This window comes from Onychomys torridus, chromosome 5 (genome assembly GCF_903995425.1).
Source record: "Onychomys torridus chromosome 5, mOncTor1.1, whole genome shotgun sequence".
In the NCBI taxonomy this organism is placed as follows: Eukaryota; Metazoa; Chordata; class Mammalia; order Rodentia; family Cricetidae; genus Onychomys; species Onychomys torridus.
The window spans coordinates 37992662-38014171 of NC_050447.1; the positions used below are offsets into that span (position 1 = coordinate 37992662).

Below are 21510 nucleotides of genomic sequence, written 5' to 3' on the forward strand. Positions count from 1 at the left end.
GCTCACTCAGCCCCTCACCCATTCACTTACGTATTCGTTTAGACAATCAGAGCTCGCCTTTGAGCTCTGCCAACACATAGTTTACATTTCTCTTACTTCCCTAACCCCTTATTATTTGTGGTATGACCATAAAGGCCTCTGAGTGGCTCCTGGGTACATACAACCTTGCCCATAGAATAGATCCTAAACACTGGCTTTGACTTCCTCCCCAGAACCCAGTACACAGGGCTCAGCTGTGCCCAAGGATCACTGATTTCCCAGAGGAACTGGGGTGAACATTTAAGTTGGATAGCCAATCTTCTGGAATTTCCTCAAGGGTACATTCTTGGACCCTAGGAGGCAGAGGGGTGTCGTTCGGGTGAATGCCTGGTCCTGTGGACCTCCCCATTGCTGGCACAGGACTTTTGAAGGCCAGCATCTGTGCCAGGATCAAGCAACCATAAGGAGACCACAAACCCATGTTCCTCACCCAACATCCCCTTCCTCCCTGGTTCTTTAGCTCCACCAAGACTCAGCCTCACTCCCATTCTCCATGTCCTCCCCATCCCCCTCAGGCCCATCCATCATACCTTGAGCTCATTGGCTTCGATGTAACCACTTCTGTCTGTGTCATACTTCCGCCAAGCCTGCAATGGGAATGTCAACCCGATCACAAAACCATATCAAACCCTGCCACCTTCCCCCGTCCTCTGTAATGGGGCAGGTAGGGTTTTGGTGTTTTAGATGTTAGCGTCCTCACTCGACCACAGGACATGGATGTGGCTTAGTGAGTCCCTTCAGTGCCACAGAGAAGGAAATGAAGAAGAGTCTGTCAGTCAAGGTTACACAGGAAAGGGGGGAAACTGCCTGCAAGATCTCTTACTTTATTGCTACAGGCTTAGGTCCTCTTTTGTATTTACTGCTTGTCTGTGTGTTGGGAGAAGAAGTATGGTGTGCACATCACTGCCTGCCTGTGGAGGCCAGGAGACAACTTGTCTTCTCCTTTCAGCATGTGGGCTCTGGGGTTTGAACTCAGGTCATCGGACTTGGCAGCAATCACCCTTACCCCTGGAGCCATTCCACTGGCCTCTGGGTCCTCTTTTGGAACATGCTGTAAACCAGGGTTGACGTTTTCTGAGTGCTAAGCAGGCAGCTTTGATCGGGGATGTAACAGGACCTGAGGGATCTTAGGTTTGCTTTGGGTTTGAGGTCTCCTTTTATTGATGAAGCATGAGGGATGAGGCAGGGTATGAGGAACACTCTGGGAGAGGCAGGAACAGGCTTGGTTACTGTTACTCACTCCTCCATCCTCCGTCATGTATTCAGTAGCCATGCTCAGCGATGACGCAGACTTGACAAGGCCCCCAAAGGCCACTCCTTCACCTTTCTTATAGCCCCCTCCCCGTCTCTGAAAATCCCTTACCTTCCACTCTCAATACATAAGGTTCAAGGAAGCATGTGACCTAGGCCTGCCCTCCTCCCCACTTGCTCTGAGCTCCTTATTTGGACAGGGTCTTAGAACTCTGTAAAAACCAGGGCCCAGCTTGCTGACCACAGCAGGAGCATTCTTTAACTCCTTCATAGAGACAGTGTCAGCGGGGTGACATGAGAGTCTGGCCACCATGGAGATGGGCTACCTTCCTGCTCCAGTCATGCCTTCCAGCTCGTCAGCCCAGCTGGCATCCTGACTGAGTTCACGAGGCATTTTAGACGAGCAGAGGCACTGGGGACGCTGACTCAACGCAGACACTGATAGATAACAAGCCTTTGTTGCTTTGGGTGTTAAATGTGGAGGGGGGATAATTTGTTACACAGCAACAGGTCCCTTGCCATGTCCTGAGAACACAAGAGCTCTGAAACCGTCAGGTAGGGGATGAGGGAGGGCGGGAAGGGTACTGCCTGGGTCTGTGGCAAAGGGTCCCGGAGAACCCGTTCCCCTAAGTCTTTGGTCTGTTTCTGTGTTTCAGATTTTTTTAGGTTTCTTTCAAATTTTGTTCCTTTGACTTTTCTGCCCATCATATTCCTGGCTCCAAATCCACACTCAAACACCAGCCACACTGGGTTTCCTGGGAGGGGAAAGAAAGGTCAAATCTCTTCCTTACGCTCTCCCTGCAGCACACGCCACTGCTATACAGGTGCATCTCATGTTGACAAGAGTGTTAGAACTTAGGAACAATTTAGGGTTGCAGTTCTCAACCTGTGGGTCATGACCCCCTGGGGGGGGGTCCGTGTCAGATATCCTGCATAAATCAGATACTTACATTACAATCCAAAGCAGAAGCAAAACTACAGTTATGAAGTAGCAATGAAATAACTGTATGGTGGGGGATCACCACAACATGAGGAACTATATTAAAGGGTGGCAGCGTTAGGAAGGTTGAGAACCACTGAATTAGGGTCTTTCTTTTATTTGTATAAAAAAGGGTGTGGTTTTTACTGCATATCAGGACATTTAGTCTTGGTTTCTTCAAGTTATGAAACACAAGCAAATCCACGCTCTAGACAGCTTGGGGAGCTGCCACCCAGTCCTCTGCAGGGCAAAACATCCAATGCTGTTCTAACCACAATCCTGCAGCAGGTCTGCCTCCCCACCCCCACCCCAGCCCACCTCTACTCTATGCCAGTTCTGGGCTCTAAGCTCTCAACTTCCTTTGGCTTCCCAACAGTGTGTCTATCCACCAAGGTGTCCTTATTCTCATTCGTGGAAAGGAGTTAAATAGACCTGGGCTCTGTAGAATCTCAAAAAAGTCCTGAGGTGTTCCTAAAATTAGATGTTAAGTGTTGTGCTGCACAGGATGCAGTCTACAGGGGGAACACAAGCCTTTCGTGGCTTCTGAGGGACCATTTCATGTTTGCAGATGCTAAGAATGGAAAGAATGGCTAACCCCAGGAAGGCTTGGTTCTGGAGGTGGGATCCCAGGAGGAGTGTGTGAGACTTGTGAGGCCGGGCTGGCTCTGCAGATATTCCTGGTTTAGAAGGATGAAAGTATGCTGGAGTATAGCATCCTGTCAACCACATGGAGAGAAACACATACACAGAGAGAGAGAGAGAGAGAGAGAGAGAGAGAGAGAGAGAGAGAGACAGAGACAGAGAGACAGAGAGAGACAGAGAGTCAGAGACAGACACAGAGAGTCAGAGACAGAGACACACACACACACAGACAGAGTGTGTTAGAGACAGAGACAGACAGACAGACAGACAGACACACACACACACACACACACACACATGGGGGGGGGCACTTCTTTTTAAGCATCTCTGCATCCCTACTCCCAGACCAGAGAAGGAATGGAGACCACCTCCACATCTCTATAAATGAAGGAAGGGTAGTCACTGTCCTCTCTTTTCTCCTTTCTTATTTCCTCCCCCTTTTCCCATCCTTCCTCCCCCTTCCTGCTTTTCCTTTTGGAACCCAGGGCTTTGCATATGCTGGGCAAGTAAGCACTCCACCACTGAGCTGCATCTTCAGCCCCATATCCATTTTCCATAGACAGAAAAACATGAACCTTGCAAACAACGCCTCCTGACACATGCTAAGGATGTACCACTTTTCTTCAACACAGGCAAAAGAACTAAGAACAGAATTCAGAACGTCGACTGCTGGCTTATAGAATCTTGCCATCTCAGAAATACTGGAGCAAATCCTTTAAAGCACCATAAAATGAAACCCATATCTGATGTTTGGGCAAACTGCACTAAAAAGAAAGATTCTTTCAGCCTAAGAACTGGTTCTTTCCAACCTGGGGATGTTATGGAGGCATGAGTCCTGATTCAGTGTGGCAGGGAGTCTCCGAGGACCCAGGCGACAGGGCTGCCACTGCCAGAACAGGGACCACAGCTCACTTAGAGTCCTGCGGGATTTAGGATCTCCCAGGGACTCGTGGAGAGTGTTAGCGCAGGAATACACGAGGAAGGTAGGTCTCTGTGAGCAGAGAGAAAGCTCACCTCCATAAACTCAGCGCTGGAGCCCACATGCTGCCTGAAGCACAAAAGGAAATTCTCTTCAGTCGGCAGGATCTGCGCCAGCTGGGAAACACAGAAAACCACATCGTATGAGAGGGGGCCTCAGGGAAAAGAGCAGGCTTTCCCACGGGAAGGCTGGAAAATGGCCAGCCGACAGGCGGTATGGACATCACACTGTGCTCTATTTCATTTCCTTCCTTGAGAACAGGGGGGCTGGCAGCTCTTATAAGGGATAGAAGGTTCTAAGAAGACATCCTGGGTTACTCCAGTCTTTACTGTGAGGGGCAGCTTGACAGACAGCAAGAGCCCGCCTTTAAAATGTGGCCACCCAGACTAAAAGGAACACTCAGTGGATGATCCTCCCCAAGAGTTTAAAACCTTTTCAAAGGTGCAGACTGATGCAGGTAGATGGGTGGATGCCTGGGATGGCGGGCCCTACTTCAGGAAAGGGAAGCCTTTACAGGCACCTTGATGGTGATGGCAACGGCATGGTCCAAAGTCTACACACTGGAGGAAGGCAACATCCCAAATGGATGCTGTTTTATTGACTGCAAATTACTACTTCAACAATTTCATTCTTTGTTTTTATTTGCAAATACCCACCTTGCATCCAACACAGCTGGCAGCCCACCAAACTGCTCTCCACCCACCTTGCTTCTCTCCCAGCATCCCTGGGCTAAGGCAAATTAGTTTAACTCCCCTAAATGAGAGAATCCCACTCCCCTCACTAGCGATTGGCTTTGGAATAGGCACGTGACTCGGTCTGGCCAATGAGAAGTGAGAGGTGGGCTGCTGTGGATTGTGGGAAAGGTTTCCTTGAACTTAAAGTGTGATACTCTCCCCAAGCAGATGTGGTTGTATCTGGATGTGATTTCTGGAATGTCTGCAGCCATCTGGCTCCAAGATTAGGGGAGACGATGGCTCTTTGGAGCAAGGGACAGAGCTGAGAGAAGAGCCAAGAGAGGCAGAACCAGAGCCAAACCTGACTGTGGCCTTATTCGTTTAGTAGCATCCTTGAAAATGTCTTCTGACCTCAAGATTTACAATATGGACCTGGGTATCGTGCCCAGCCTCTTAAATTGGGTTATGGTGTCAATCCTCAGTAGCCTGAAGGGCACAACTTCCTCCGTGGGCAAAACACCCTCAGCTAAACCAGAGCTGCCCTGACAGGGAAGGTCTACGGTTCCCTCAGTCCTTGAAGGGAGCAGACTGTACCCAGTGACTTACTGACATGGGCCTCCAGGTGAAACACAATCTATGGCATAATCTAGAGAGTTCTGTCTGGGACAGGCCACGGCAGAGGTGGCCTCGCAGCTTACCTCTCTCTCTGCCCTTGGCAATCATCTTCTCTTCCTTCCTATTCTCTGAAGCATGCCACAACCCACATATCTCTGTCTCAGGCTTCACTTCTAGAGCACCTGGTCTATGGTAGCATTTGAACCAATATATCCTGGAAGAGCCAGGCTCTAATTCACGCTACCACAATCATGCTGACCTGGACCACGGGGTCACAAACCAGTGATCAGAGTGGATATACATATTTATGTGTAAGTATGAGTATGTATGGGTGTGCATGTGTGTATATGTAAGTGTGTAGAAATTATGTGGAATATATGTTATACGTGTAAATTATCCACATAAAATACATGTTAAGTTTGATTTGGGGGTGGCTTTAGGTGGGGGCATGCATACTCCTGCTAACCAGTCTTCCCACTGTCTTAAGCTTGGTTTATCACACATTTGCAATGCCTGTTGCTCCCTCTTTCCTTGAGTGACACCCAGATAAAGTGCCACGTGTTCTGTTTGGTTGGCTCAGCTGCTCAGGTGGGGATGTTTCAGGCTGCACCCGAGCGTGGGGTAGGCACAGGGACCACAGCCCTCAGCCAGCTCCACGGCTCTCACCTCTGCCATCTCAATTTTCCCGTCTGAGTTCTTGTCATACTTCTGCATGAACTCCTTCATCTTCTCCCCAAAGTTGTCACTCTTGGACATCTGTGGACAGAGAAAGGAGGCTGATCTGGCTGCCATGTTATATAGAGGTGAGGTTGTCTGTGAAGCAGGACTGGGAGTCATTTCATGTCCTGGACACATGGTTCAGGAACCGGAGGTGCTAGAGCCAGGGGATCAGTCTCTGCCTTAGACCTCAGTCACATGATTATCAAGGGATACAGGGCACGTGGGCATGTTCGGTACCATGTGATTAGATGCACCCTTTGAGCTTTGAGATGGGTCAACCCACAGATCCATAAGGGGTTTGGACTTATTCTCACCACTCAGATGTGAGTTACAGCTTTTAGCATAACCCAATTCGAAGCATTATTCCAAAACAGGTTCCAACCACTCCACCAATACAAAATGAAACCACTCATTTTCTTCTTCAAAGACACGTTCGCAATTCTGCAGTGTTCCTATCTGATTGCATGCCAGAAGGAATGTGAGGACATCACACAGCTGAGGGGAAATTTAAATCCTCCACTCAACTATTCTAAGTATAGAAAAATAGATTACTTATTAAGAGTTCCTTTAGCCCATTACCCCTCAGCTTAAACACAGTGGTCTCCTGACAGTTGGAACCTCCCCTGGTCTGGGGTACAGCTGAGTTGTCACCGACACCAAGGAGCTCTTTCTTATCGTCAGTCAATGTTGCAAGCCCCCACCCCTTGCACATCTGGTCTTCTACTTCAATTACCTGGGGACTTCCACTGGGGTTTCGTGCTTCTTGGAATTGGCCCAAGAGAAATTCTACAAATTCTGAGCGCTTTTCTGGATTCCTTCTCTATTACCTTTGGCCTTTGGAACCTGATCTCCATTTACTAATATTTGTCAGTCAGTATTCATTTATATTTACAAATATGTAAGGTTTGATGCCAAGTACTTAGCATAAATGCAGGCAACGTATTAGAGGTTTATCACGGTCTTCAGTGGGCAAGTCGTCCCTGCATCCTCATATGTAAATGGAATCCAAGATGCGGTGACTTTCTTCAAGATCACCCAGGTAAATATAGCTAGAAATTTCAAGCCTAGCTCCAGCTCCCAAAGTCCAAGTGTTTTCTACCAGTCCTAGATGACGGCAGTTGGGATTACTAACTAATGGACAGACTCATCAGCCACCCTCATGCCAGCTGAGGAAGAGAAGGACTAGGAAAAGAACAGTTAGATTTGAAACTCTCGATTAAACACATTCTTCTGCACAGTCCTTGATCTCAGAGTCAGTTTTGAAGCTGTGATTCCTGTAACCCATGCTGATGTCATCCCACTAATGAGGGCTGATGAAAAAACTGTTGACAAACACATCCATGCATCACCTCCAGCTCTCGTAAGCCTGTGGCTTTGACATGTTTCTTGCTGGGTTATTTTGCTGAGCATTGAGCCTGGAGCTCATACGCAGCGAATTTCTCTTAAGAGATCCCGGATTTGCTAGTAAGTAGTGGATGAGACAGCGGGTGGGAAGCAAGAGACAAGAGAGAAACCCTCAAAGGAGCAGGGGGGCATGCATAGGAGGGAGTGGGCTCTATATATTCCAGGCTAGACACAGCCACAACAAACCAGTTCTAGTCATTTTAGCGTTTTGATATTTCACATGGCTCTCCCAGGTGGTTTTAGCAAACTCAACAGGGGCATGTTGGTACTGGAGGAAATAACATTCCTATCATAGGGACTGGGACATGATCTGGAGTCACTGTGTACAGTTCAGAGTTCATGACTCCTCCATACCAAGGGCGGACAGTATGGTCAAGGCTCAGGAGAGGCTTCTGAGAAGCCCTCAGCTTTCCCCTAAGTCCTTACAGAGAAACCAGCCTTTGTTGGTCTAGAACACTGGATTTTGCTTCCCATTCTCCACCAAGGGGCATTTGATAATGTCTAGGACATCTTTTTTTTTTTAAGACAAGGTCACCCTATGTAGCCCTGGCTGACCTGGAACACATAATGTAGACCATGGTGGCCTCAGACTCACAGAGATCCACCTGCCTCTGCCTCCCAAGTGCTGGGATTAAAGGTGTGCATCACCACTTCCAATTTTGGACATGTTTGTTTATTGCCATGACTTGGCTACCTCATGGGTGGATGCAAGGGTTTGACTAAATACACTACAATGTAAAGACGTCCCTCCCAACAAAAATTATCCAACCTCCGATGTCAACAGTGTGGGGGCTGAGACATTTTTATTTAGACTGCAGGCATTTGAGGTCTTCTGAGAACCCCATCTTGAATTATAAACCCTCAGGACTCTGGACTTTGTCCCCAGGAAAAGATTATACATGCACACATAAACACATACCTGTGTAGTTTGGGGGATTCATCAACTCTTGGCTTTCATGATGGTTATCTCTCTATGACACCCAAGGAGATTGTGATGAGGTGCTCTTGGGGGAAAACCTAGCTTTTCTTTATATCCTTACAAATGAGAGGATCTTAACAGTCAAGACCAGAGAGACCCCAGGTCTGCTGACTGGAGGCATCACGAGACAGACCAGTCTCAAGCCTAGGTAGGTCAAGACGACAGAAAACCCCCCAAATGGGAGTGGGGTGCATACTTACCATGCCAGAGCCTTCCCTTGCCTTCTCCAGCTCATGGAAGAAGTTCTCTAGCTCTTTACCTTCAATGTACCCATTTCCTGTAAAGACAGATGAAAACAAACAAAAAAGAATTAACCTTAGAGCTGAATTGTAAGCCTGGAGGAAGGAGAGAGACACCAACTTTGTGGAAAACTTTGCCCTTCTAGTCTGCAAGGAGTCGTGTTAAGTACCGGTCCTTGTCCTCGGGGCTCTTGCAGGTATATATGCAAGATTAATAGTGAGTGTCTTTGGAAGAGTGCACATCTGGTCAGCTGGCAGAGCCGGCTGCTGTTTGTGAGCAAGCACTCAGTGCTGAAGGCCCCTCAAGAAGTGTCCTCTGCATCAAGCTTGTCAGCAGGGGGCAGGCCCAGGGCTGGGGAAGAAGTTGCGTTTCTGGGGGTGAGAAAGTGTAGAGAGTTGGAGAGCATTCTTCCAGCTTCCACCTGGAACCTTAGAGTGTGGGGTTTTTTGTTTGTTTTGTTCTGGTGGTTTTTCGAGACAGGGTTTCTCTGTGTAGCTTTGGAGCCTTTCCTGGAACTTGCTTTGTAGACCAGGCTGGCCTCAGACTCACAGAGATCCACCTGGCTTTGCCTCCCAAATGCTGGGATTAAAGGCGTGCGTCACCACTGCCCAGCTAGAGTGTGATTTTATTTGGAAGTAAGATCCTCATAGAACTCACTTGTTATGACAGGTGTCAAGGCATAGGGAAGACAGAGGTAGAGATTAGACTGACATATTTCCAAGCTAAAGACTACTGTAGATTTGCTGCAGCCTCTAGAAGCTGAGGCATGCAGCAGATTCTCTCCCCCAAAGCACACATGCACACACATGTGCACGTGACACACACACACACACACACACACACACACAGAGAGAGAGAGAGAGAGAGAGAGAGAGAGAGAGAGAGAGAGAGAGAGAGAGACAGACCCCTTGATTTCAAACTTCTAGCTTCAAGAACTAGAAAGGCTTTCATTTCTATTGTGTTAGGTTGCCCGATCTGTGGTACTTTGCTATGACCGTCTGAGAAACATATAAAAGGGAACCACGGAAGAGAGTGATTTAACCCATTTTCTCTGCAGACTGGGTTATTATAACTAAATAGTCCTGCTTCTTGTTGTTGGAGACACTGTCTCACCGTGCAGCCCAGCTGCAAACTTATGACTCTGTTGCTTCTGCCTTCCATGTGGTAAGATTATAGCCATGTGGCTTGCATGAGATTTTTGGAGGGAGGGAGGAGGAGAGAGAGACAGAGAGGGAGGGAGAGGGAGAGAATGTGCTTATGAACGTGTGTTTGGGTTGTGTGCACCCATGAAGAGAAAAGGTCAATGTTGGGTGTCTTCCTCTATCATGTTCCATCTTAGTTTTTGAGACAAGGACTCTCGCTGTGTCTGAATCTGATTATTTTGGCGAGATCAGCTGGCCAGTGAGTTTACAGATGTGCTGGTCTCTCCCTCCAAGTTCTAGAGTTACAGATAAGTACAACCACATATGGCTTTGCTGTGAATGCTGGGGATGCAACTCTGGTCCTCTGCTTCTGCAGCCGTCTCCCCAGCTACTAAGTGGGAGTTCTGTATGCAAACCACACCGTCTACTATGAGGGCATCACAAACATCAGTATTGTGGGAGCCCAGTTATCAGCATCTGTGTACAAGATAGGAAAGGACCCAAGGAAAAGTCAATGATCAGAACCAGCTCTGGACATCCAAGTCTGACTTCTCCGAATATCACGTGAGTAGTGAGGGGTCACATAGGATCTTATAGCTGGAGTCTGAATGACCCAGACACTAGTGCTGAGCCAAGTCTACGGCCAAGGTCACTGGTCCATGCTAGCACTTATAGGAGGGGACTCAGACAAGGCTAATGGTTCCAGAATTTACTGCATATTGGAATCTCTTGATTTAAAAAATATGGACGTCTGGCTCTCACCATTAAACACTCTGGTACCACTAGCTTGGGGTGTGAACTAAGATTGTGACTTCTCTTTTAAGGCTCCCAGGTGATTTCCTGTACAGTAATGTTAGTCAACCACTGAAATCAAGTTCCAAATCTGGTGGACAGCAGGAGCACAAGGTCCCCATAGAGGAGTCCAGCTTGCATCTTTAAGAAGGTCGTCACTTTCTTCAAGGGCATATGGAGTTGCAGACTGAACAAAAGAACAACATAGAAGCATTTGCCTTGGCCTCTCTGGGTAGCATGGGGCGGGAGGATCATTCTTGCCTCTCTTCCTAGTGCCCCTGAGGTCTTAATTCCCAAATAAATAACCTTGGAGGCCATGCTTCCTGGAGAAAATGCTTCAATAAATATCGTGCAGAGAGAATTGCATGAGATGAATTATGCATTTATGTTTGTCTGCAAAGGAAGGTGATTACTGGGTTCCTCTGGGATGAGGCAGTTGTCTTTTCTTCTAGGATGGTCTACAAAGTTCTTGGGGAGAGTTGGAAATTCACAAGAGGGTGGGGCTTGTTGGCGGGCAGGGGTGAAGTGGGGTGAACTGGAGCTTTCTGGACAAAGAAGCAGAGGTGCTGGTGACTCTCCGCTGAGTTGGCGCCTAGTGACTTTTTCTTCTGCTGTGACCTGACAGTTACCCCACTGCTGAGAGGCACAGCCTCCTCTTGACTAAGAGCACAAAGCCTTAGTCTCTGCGCTCTTCTCTTGGGAGGCTTTTCAGAGTTTGGCAGCCTGGTGGGAAGCTGAGCTCAGCTCTGAGACCATGGGCAGCTTCCAGAAGACCAAAGTCAGGGTGGATGGAATGGGGGGCTTAGAGCTAGTACTATGAGCACGAATTGAGGTTCATGATGTAGAGGACACAGGGGCTGTGGCCAGGAGCCCATGTCAGGTTTGTGGGTGAGTATGTGTTTCCTGGGAGTATTAGAAGATGCTGATGGGAATTGGAATAAGAGGCAGCCACACGAGGAAAAAGAGCCTTCACACAGCTCTGCATAGCATCCCTTACCAAAAGCCCTGATCTGGGCCCTGCTCACACAGCCTGTGATGCTCTGCCGCTTCTCCAGGCCCTCTACCCGATGCAGAGGGGGCTGGCCCTTCTCTTCTAACGATCAACACCTGTTTCTCCTCCTAAGCATCACCTCTCTGAACCTCAGTTTCTTCAGCTATAAAATGAGAATAATGATATAATAAATAATAATAAACAATGACAGAGCCTCCTGCCATGACTGCTGGACAGATGCACCCAAAGAACAATGAACTTTCAATGTTGGCCCACACAGCCTCCACAGCGTCAGTGCTGCAGGTATGGTGCTGTCCTCACAGCAGCACTCGGGAGGCTGAGGCAGGAGGATCAGGAGTTGGGCCCTTGATGAGAAGGGCCACTAACTTTGCCAACATAAGCCTGAGCTACATAGTGAGTTACTGGCTAGTTGAATCTATGTAGTGAGACCCTATCTTGGAAAAACAAAAAAAGAAGACTGTCCAAAGGAAACAAAATGTGCCAATGGTCATCACAACTGTGGTTCTTGCCTCCGCTCCATGTCAGGAACACTTTGGTTTTGGACTACTAATGGATGATGTAATGGAATAGAGGTGATTTTCCCAGGGGTTTGGGGGCAGGATGGACAAGAAAGAACTCTCTGAGCATTCCCAGGCAATCAGAAGAGGAAGGGAGAAGGAAGAGTAAACTCAGGGGCAGGGAGAGGGGGCCAGGAGCAGAGATGGTGGCTTTGTGCAAAGAAGCCCCCTCCCTGGATCCAGAGAGCAGCGAGGGAGTTCCCACACACCTGCTGGGGCATGATAAGAATCTCCCTGTGTGCCTTCACAAAAGGAGAAAATTTAGCTCCATGAGTCCTTATGTTTCAAATTGAGCAACAGCTCTGAGCTGCAGACCTGGGTCTGTTCCCACAAAGCACAGAATGGTCCACAGGGGTGTGACCAGCTTTGAAAAATCTAGACAAGCCATTGAAAGTAGAGTGTGAGAAGTTGGGAGTGGGCACACAGGTGAGATCCAGAAGAAGGGTTTCTGCCACTGGGAAAACAGACCTTTCTAAGGCTACCCCCATCCATCATTTAGCAGGCTCTTTCATAGAAGGCTGCGGTACAAGAGCAGTTGGCCAACACCTTCTAGGAAGATTTAAGCCTTGGGCGAGAGGCTTGCTTTTTTCTGTGACCTTGTTACAGTTGGGGGTGGGGGTAAGCAAATCTCATGTGGATGGGCATTGATACAGATGTGGTTACCATAGTAACCATCATTAGTAACTTCCTTCCAACCATGAACACAAGGGAGGGGGGCTGAGAGGAAGCTGGGGACCTTGCATCCTTCCTGAGCCTACTTTTGGTTCCATATTTCACCACCGTGTACCCCAAAGCTTAGGATAGACAACATTTCATTATCATTAATCTGACCACAGAGGATTGGAAATTCTTGACTGAAGGATGCTGTACCCTGGAAAGGTTTATTTGTTCCTCCCTGAGGTTTGTATGTACAGATTTTCTGAGGTGAGTAGACAAAAGGTACCCAAGGAGGAGGAGGGACAGTACCACTGCTTTCACGGCTGCCCCTTGCTCTAGAACAAGTCAGTTCCTCTGTACCTCACTTTCCCTCGCGGGTGGGCAAAACTGCTCAAACTCTTTCTACTATACATCTATAGACGCATCACAAGAGCCATACTAGGTAATGTTTGGAAACATTCTGGAAGATGGAACATCTATAAATGGAAGGCATCATTTTTTGTCTCTTCACCTCTTCAGCCCTAAGGGTTTCTGACAACTCCCGCTCTCTGAGTGCTGGTTCTCAACTGGAAGCTTGGGAAGCTTTGACAACGCCATTGCCTTGCTCTACACTAGGTTTTCTGATTTAATTGATGGGGTGGTGCAGGTGTCTTCCAAGCTCCCACGGCTGGCAGCACACCTCAGACATGGCGGTGTAGAGCCATTACCTAGGGATCTTGTTAAAGGGAAAAGTTTAGTCTGGTAACTTTAGAGTACCACAGAAGAGCTGGCTGTTCCTGTGTGGTATGTAGACTGGTGGTAACCTAGGAGCTGGTTAGAAATGCAGAATCCAAGCATCATCCAGCTCAGTGGTAGAGTGCTTACAAAGCATATGTGAGATATTAGGTTTATTTCCTAAGACCTACCCCAAAAAGGGGCAGAATCATAGGCCCTTCCCTCAACTTTCTGAATCTCTCGCTGGGTGTGGTGCCCATGGATCTGTTTACCCAAGCCTCAGGTGTTCTCTGATTTCATGCAGTTAAGTGTGCCCGGGAGGCTTGTCAGTTAGTTTGCATGGCAGGCACTGGCCATTTCCAAAGGCCCCCCACTTTCTGCCTTGCTGTCTTAGGCTGCTGCCACGCAAACTGACAGGTGTGATTAATCCCACTTTGGAAAAGAGGACTTACTGTTGGGGGTTTCCATCACGTGGTTAACAGGGGTCACAATTTCCTTCTGCTCATCCTAGGGATAAGGTCTGTCCTTAGCTGTACTTGCCTGGATTTCTCTGTCCATCACATGTAGGCATATACTCCCCACACCTCTCCTAGTGGCTTCGGGGGGTGGGGGGACGGGATGCCCCAGATCTGCAGCTCCTGGAAGAATGTGTGGATAGTCCCATTTTAATCTGCTCTTGGCCTGGGCTACTTTGGAATGGGACTCAGGAGCGAGGATGGGTCCCCTGAACCTGTGGACAGCTGGCAGCCTGACGCTGGGCTGAGTCCCAGGACATGCGGAGGCCAGAAGGAAGGGGCAGATTGAGCAAGAGGTAAGACTGCAGAGAGCCAAAGGGGCGGGGAGAAGGCCAGAGCCTGAGGCTCCAGATGGGGCTGGCTGGGCACAGGAGGGCATCTGATGCAATCCGCTAGGAGGGATGCCAGCCGGCCAAGTGCTGCAGAGGTGCTGTTCTTGAAGAGTCTAGCGCCTGCTCTATTAATTCTGGTTCTGTGGGAATTGAGGAAGATTTCCCTGAGGGTCTCCTGAGCCCCAGCAACCTCCCCAAGGGCCTTAGCTAGTAAAAGTACCTATGCCCAGAGTGGGCAAAAGCAAGATGAAACAAAGGAGGAACACAGAGCCCCTGGGTTGGTGGCTGCCTGGGCAAGGCCAGCTGAAGTATTTTGTCAGTGCAAACACATCACCTCAGCCGTGCTCCTTAGCTCCCTCTCTGGGGAGCCCCAGCTCTTCACAGACCCAGCTTCCCTACCCCTGGCTGGTGCAATCCCAGTCCAAGAGGCAAGGTGATGGCTACCCAGAGGATATGTGGCTCAGAGCTGATCTACTGTGTACGCTCCACACCAAAGGGACCATTAGGGAAACAATTAGGGTGATGGTGAAAGGGACTAGGGGACCAGCCAGTCCATAGGAGCTGCCCCAACCGAGGCAAGAGGCTTTCCCAACAAGCCTTTAATGCTGCTATATCGCTGCCAAAATGTCTACAGGGCTTCTCTACAGTAGAACAAAGCTGTCTTCAAACGCATAACACCTTGGTCCCCAGGTCTCAATCCCACTGACTGTAATGCACTGAGACCCAGTGTGTGTGTGTGTGTGTGTGTGTGTGTGTGTGTGTGTGTGTGTGTGTTGCAGAGGCCAGAGGTCAACCTTGGGTATCATTCCTCAGGTGTCACCCACATTTTTGTTGGTGTTGTTTGTTTTGCTTTGTGGTTTTTATTTTAGATAGGGTCTCTTGCTGACCTGAAACTGGCCGGGGAGCTCCAGGGTTCCTCCTTTCTACCACCCACCACCTTGTGATTACAAGTGTGCACCACCATTCTGATTTTTTTAAAAATGTGGTTTCTGAGGATCAAACTCAGGTCTTCCTGCTTGCAAAGCCAGCACTTTATCACGAAGTCACCTCCACAGCCCCTCCCCCTGTGGTTTCTAGGGGTCTATGACGAGCTTATGAAGAGCAGTTCTGTTGAATTGTAGACATAGCAGTCAGCGTGTCAATACTTCACATCTACTGTGTTTCTTGTACCCTTGTTTTCACAAGCCTTCCCGTTTAATGTCCCTAGAGTTGTCATTGTGTGTGTGTGTTTGTGTTTGTGTGTGTGTGTGTGTGTGTGTGTGTGTGTGTGTGTGTGTGTGTGTTTTGCTGGGATGGAATCCTACAGCCTCAGCTTCTCTCTTTCCCCATGCTGTTTCTCAGGCCTCTCCAGTCTCTGGCAGGTGATGCTGTTCGAGTCTCCCCCTCTCCCTCCACTAGAGACAAGCCAGCAGTGTGGGAGCTCTGGGAGGGTCTCCCGAGGCACCTGGTTCTGGATCCTCAGTGGTGTGTGGGTTTGCAGGACACTCCTGTTAGAACCACTGGGTTTAGGAGGGAAAGAAGAGCCCGGCAGAGCCCTCCTCAATACTGCATGGTCCTTTTTAACTGTAAACTTTCAAAGTCCACAGTGTAGGGGACCTCTGAGTCCCACACAGATAAGGAATAAGACTCAGTCCTTGGGAAAGGTTTTGTGAAGCTAGCTCACCAAGGCTATTTGAGAGGGGACAAAAGCTCAGAAAACTCCAAATAGGTCTCCGTATATCTGTAGCTAGGTGTACATTCTTCAGGGATAGAAAATGTCCGTAAGATCATTTCCTTCTTACATAGTAAAATCAGCTTATCTTTGTTTTACTATAGTCTTAAAAGCAACACCTTTGGGGGTGCTTTCCCATGTTTGCACAGACTCAATCTCATTTGGATGGCCATGTACTATGACAGTGGAGCTGAATATAATCCATGGGGGCGTAGTTTCCAATAACTCCTTTAATAGGCTCTCTTGTTTGTATACCGTTCTACATATATACTATACTATATAGGTTACATAGATCCTATATTATACATAGGACATAATATATATCCCATGTATTATATAGGATAGAGGCTTGAACCAAGTGGTGCCTCTCTTGGTCCACGGATGCCAGCTTGCTCCTGGGAGAGTACTCCTCTTTCTCCTCTGCATTCTGATTGCTTCTAGAAGGTTGGCCAGAGGCCCTCTATTCTCTCGTGAGCCACAACTTGGCTCCACACAGGTTATCAGTGGACTAGGAGCCTGGTAGCGTCTGTCAGAACTACACAGAGAGGGTATATACACTCTGGCTTGGGCATCCATCCCTCAACCACCTGGTTCTCTCTCTGTCTCTCTGTCTCTCTGTCTCCCTCCCTCCCTCCCTCCCTCTCTCCTTCCCCCTCTCTTCCCTTTCATACTGACTTGCTGTTGATTGAACCTAGAGCCTGGTGCATTCTAGATAAACAGTACACCTCTGACCCTCATCCCCATCTCTTTTTATTTTTTATTTTGAGACAGAGTCTCACCAAGTTGCCCAGGCTAGGCTGCAACTCATCCTATAACCCAGGCAGTCTTTGAATCTGCAATCTTCATCCTGAGCAGCTGTGTATAGGCCTGTACTTCCAGGACTCACAGTCACTCGGATCTTATAGAGTCAAAGGTTTGCTGACAAAGTGACAAGTTCAGATACTGTGTCTCTCAGAGTGTGGAGGTGACATGTAGAGAAGACCCAGAGTCTGCAAAGGCATAAGGTAGCTTGGCTGCCACCTCACTGATGCCTGATACCGCATTAGAGAGACCCTTGGTGGCCAATGAGGGAGGGTTGGGGTTGTATAGGTGGTTAGAAGAAATCTCTGGCCCTTTCCTGTCCAGCCCCCACTCCCCAAATGCTTGCTCTTCTCCCCCCCACTACTAGCGACCTCTTTGAAAACATTTTTTTTTTTTTTTGGATGAAGGGACTAGGTTGTGCCTCTTCTTTCTGACTTGAGAGGGGCTGAGTAAGTGTCCCCCACTCCCAGTCCCCTCTTCTAGCGCTGCTCTCGCTGGGTCAAGGTCTTTTCTAAAGCCTCCTTGTTTACAAGAGTCTGGGATGGTAGGGAGGTGGCTCCTCTCCCTGGTGCCTGTCATTAACTGGGCTCCACTGAGCTCACTCCAGGGACCCTGTGAGCTGTGGAGAGTCTCCCAGGGGTCTTTAAGTTACTCAGTAGCAAACCTCGTGCAACGGATCCTTAAGTTGCAAACAGAAGCCAGGGCAGGTAAGAGAGAGAAAGGCTCAAACAGGGCCAGAGCAACTAAGGGGATGAGGTGTTGGGCTCACCTGCAGCCTTGGGGTGTTCAGGAGGCCAAGGAGAGGGTCAACCACAAAGGTACAAAAAAAAAAAGGCAGCCCCAAACTTACTTCTAGATTTCTCAGTGGAATTCCAGCTTGTCCACATATGCACTTTGTGAGTCACATCGCTTTGGTTTCTGGTCCCGCTTGGGACTTTCTTGAGGAAGTGTGTGGATGAGTCCAAGGATCCCTTTCTGCGATAAAAAGAATTACCCACCCCCTCCAAAGCTGGGCTGAGGATCTTTTGTGGGACAGTACTACACTGTAGAAAAATCCCCTCTTCCCACCCCGGGAGGAGTCCCCTTGAATAGGGACATAAGCCCCAGGTGTAGGCGGCATTACCAGGCAAGTCTCACGTCAGCTTCCTCGTCTACACAAGGGGACTCTGCCCAGAAGCATCTCAGAGTGGGACTCCAAAGGGCTCAATTGTTTTTAAAAAAGCGCAGTGTCTCAGAACAGATCTTAATATAAGGTTTTCATGATGATTGAGAGGGATACTGGTTGTCCCCAGGGAAAAGTAGACTTGGAGTCGGCTGTTTATAGCTGACTCATCTAGCAGGAGGCCAGTGGCATAACCTTGACAGCTTGGTAACTTTCCTTGACTCATGCAAGTCTCTGGTGCAGATGCACTGGCCAAAGCATGTCCCATGCAACGCACTGGCGACAGGCTGCAAGGCTCTTGGAGCCCTTTCCCTCCTGGGCGGCAGGAGCAGGGAAGCGAAGGGCAGCCCCTCCTCAGCCCCATTTTTCAGATTGAGCAACTGAGCCACCACCTTCAGTGATTCTCAGGCGGATGACTGTCTTGCCCCAGGAATACAGATACCTAGTCCTCAGCACCGCCAGCTTTCCCAGTTGCCTCCAGGGAGAGGAAACCTCACCTACTGGCATCCTTAGACATTAACCCTTTCTTTGCCACAGCACTGGGAGCAGAGGATCTCTGTGCACCCACCTTCCTACCCCGCCAAGGGGATTCAGAGAGGAGGGGGAGAATTCAGGGAGTTGGAGTTGCCAACTGTTGAGACTATTTCCCACCCCATTTCTCTCTGTCTCGGGATAAACGTCCCTAGCCACCACCCTGCCAACAGGTCTGAGATGCTAGTGTGTTCTGGGTGTTCATCTCAACCAGGGCATGGGAGGGTAGATTGAAATGGCTTTTTTGCACCTTTTTTTTTTTTTTTTTTTTTGAGTGATAGAAAAGTCTCCAGTAATATCAGAAACTGGGAGTGAGGGCAGGGATGAGGGGCTGGGGTGGTGATGTTTGTATACACTTGGAATCTCAGGTGTGGGAGTCACCTCCAAAGCCATTCCCCCGGACCTCAATCTTTGGGTTGGTCTTGTGAAGACCACATAGAGCAAAGTGTTGGTCACTGTGGTGTTTAGGAGAATCACCCCCATCCACAGACATCACTCAAGGTACCTGAGTCTCTACCACCAGGCAGCAGGCTGGGGGCTAGCACAGGAACCTCCTACCACACCCACTGCTCTGTAGTTGGGAAACCCACATACTGGTGGGGTTGGAAAATGGGTAAAGACATCCGGGTGTGTTAAGAGCCCCAAATCCATTCTCTACTCCTGCCCCTGGCCCCAGCTCCAGAGGAGGCTCCCGAGTTTCCCTTCAGGATGCCCAGCTTTCTCCATAGTCTGTACTGACCATGAGGGTAAGGATCAAGAGGGGAGAAATAAGTGGGTTTTGGAGACCTGTGGCTACAGGACAGGAGGCAGAGAGATAGCTTGAAAGGAAAGGTAGGGAAGGAGGAAGGGGAACCAGGGGGAGCCTTTTGCCCAGGCCTCCTCTCTGGGTAAGCTCTGACTTGCTCAGAACGGGGGCCCTGGGCACCCTGCATTGGGAAAACTTACTGACAGTTGTCACGAGGGCAGCCGGGCGTTTCCCAAACTCAAGACCCCAGCAGGCTCTGCCACCAGAACAAACCTGCCTATATTGAGCCATACATGCCCCTGACTCCTTTGCCAACCTCAGGTCCCCCGCCACCCGGGGGAAGGGGGTCAACGGATCCAGAAGTTGGGAAATTTACTGACCGTCTGCATCAAAGTGCTTCCAGATTTCCAGGAACTGGGATGCAGTCAGCTCGGCCAGGTGCAGGTAAGGGGGCTGCTGCTGCGGGCCAGCCATGGCGAGCTGCTCCTGAAGATCTTAAGCCGCTCAGCAGCGTTGTCAGCCGGTGCAGCTAGCTAGGCTCTGGTTCTCGCTCTGGGGCTGCGCGCCACGCTGCCTTTATAAGGCGGCCCGGAGCTGCACCGCATCGGGCCGCCGGCAGGGGGCGCGCGCACTCAGGGAATCGCGCAGGGCGCGGCGCTGCACGGGCGGAGGCTCCCGGCTCCCCTGCCAGGGTTTCTGGGGACCCCCGAGAGAGTCTTCAACGAGATTCCTGGGTGCCTGCCGAGAACATCACAGGCTTCTCGGTGGAAATGGGAGAGGCTGCTCCTGCCTTCCTTTCTCTCTGTCCATCTTGACATCCTGTGACTAGCTGCGGCAGTAGTATTACTAAAGTAGCAAAGCTAAGATTTGAACCTAGAACTCTTTTCACGCCCTCTTACTTCCTCAAGGTGTGTGTGTATGTGGGGGGCGGGGAGCAGAATTGCAGGAAAGAGTTTTCAAGGTTTTTACTGTAGTTGGGCAGCTGGAATCTGCAAGGTGCAGGGAGGATTCAGATGGGAATGGAGGAGGAACTTGCCTGTGGGTACCTCCGTTTTCCCCTCCTGTATCTGCCACAGCCTGGGCTTGCTCTCGGGACTTTTAGACCTTTGTCCAGGGAGTTGCAGACTGGAGCCTACAGTTCCAGATGTGAACCACACCCACCTAGGGTCATGGTAGTAGGGATCGTCTACTGCAGCAGGTAGAGAACATTAATCTCTGACCCAGGGACGCTTTGAGCTTCTCCTGGACAAAAACGCACCCCCACCCTCCCCACCCCCGCGACAGCAAGCACAGTCAGCCTCCCCTATCGGGAAGTTCTTGGCCTTGTAGTGTGTGCTAGCCTCATGGATGCCTTACCCTTGGAGTGACAGCAGCACCCGCCCCTAAAAAGAAGGACAGAGACATGAATTGGTGCTCATTAACATGTGCTAATGAGTGTTAGCTGAGCTGCCTTCGAAGGGAGAGCAAAGGAGAAGAAGGTGAGAATCAAAAGCAGGTCGCTAGAGGAGAGGAGAAGCTGGGGGCGGGGCAGAGAGGAGCAGGCTGACTCTGGGGTCAGGTGGGGCAGCCCTCAGCTGACCTCAAAGGCTGCTCATGTGCTGCCCAGGCCCGATGTATTTGAGGTTATTTACGACGGGAACTAGGGAAGAAGAGGCAGAAAAACCGCCAGCCTTTGAGCTGCCAGGGCTCAGAAATGACTAAGCTTGAGGCCCTTTGCCTGAGTCTTGCCTATGAACAGGAAAGAAGGCTTGATTCAAAAAGGCTCTAGAATCAAGCTCCTCGAGTCTGCTTCCTAAAACAACAATAATCAAACCAATCAATCAATCAAACAAACAAACAACAACAAACCCTCTGCAACCTTGTTTGGATTACACAGCCTGTTTGTGCCTCGGCTTTCCAGGTCTGTAAAACGGGAGTGTGGGTATCTTAGGATTGTTCTGAGGCTTAAACAAGTTTGTGTTCCTGTCCTTCCTGCATGCAGCTAGTGCTTGTGATCTTTGGTGGGCTGGGCAAGGACTTCTTCATCAGAGTATTGGCCAGCTTTCTGACACTGTGACAAAACACTCGAGAAAGTCAAGTTAGAGGAGAAAAGATTTGACTCATGGTTTCGGAGGTTTCAGTCTGTGGGCGTTTTGGTTCATGGCTCGCGGGTGGTGGTGAGACAGTATGTCATAGTGACAGCCTGGCTAGGAAGTGAGACTGGGAGGAAGAAAGAGGGAGAGAGATGGAAGACGGGAAGCGTAGCTGGGACAAGACATGGCCTACCACCGACACCCTGGTGACCTGCTGCCTCTCAAATAGTCCCACCTCCCTACAG

At 49.5% G+C, this 21510-nt stretch overlaps 1 protein-coding gene across 1 annotated transcript in view; it reads right to left on the reverse strand.

The window, feature by feature from the left end:
• Positions 1-19779, reverse strand: part of Calb2 (calbindin 2) — a 26264-nt gene extending 6485 nt beyond the window's left edge. The window contains exons 1-5 of the mRNA XM_036189015.1: positions 19574-19779; positions 8483-8559; positions 5846-5935; positions 3926-4006; positions 570-626 (exon numbers count right to left, since the gene is read on the reverse strand). Coding sequence (XP_036044908.1) covers positions 570-626; positions 3926-4006; positions 5846-5935; positions 8483-8559; positions 19574-19667 — 399 coding nt within the window. The 5' untranslated portion in view covers positions 19668-19779. The remainder of the gene's footprint in view (positions 1-569; positions 627-3925; positions 4007-5845; positions 5936-8482; positions 8560-19573) is intronic.
• Positions 19780-21510: the final 1731 nt, after the last annotated feature.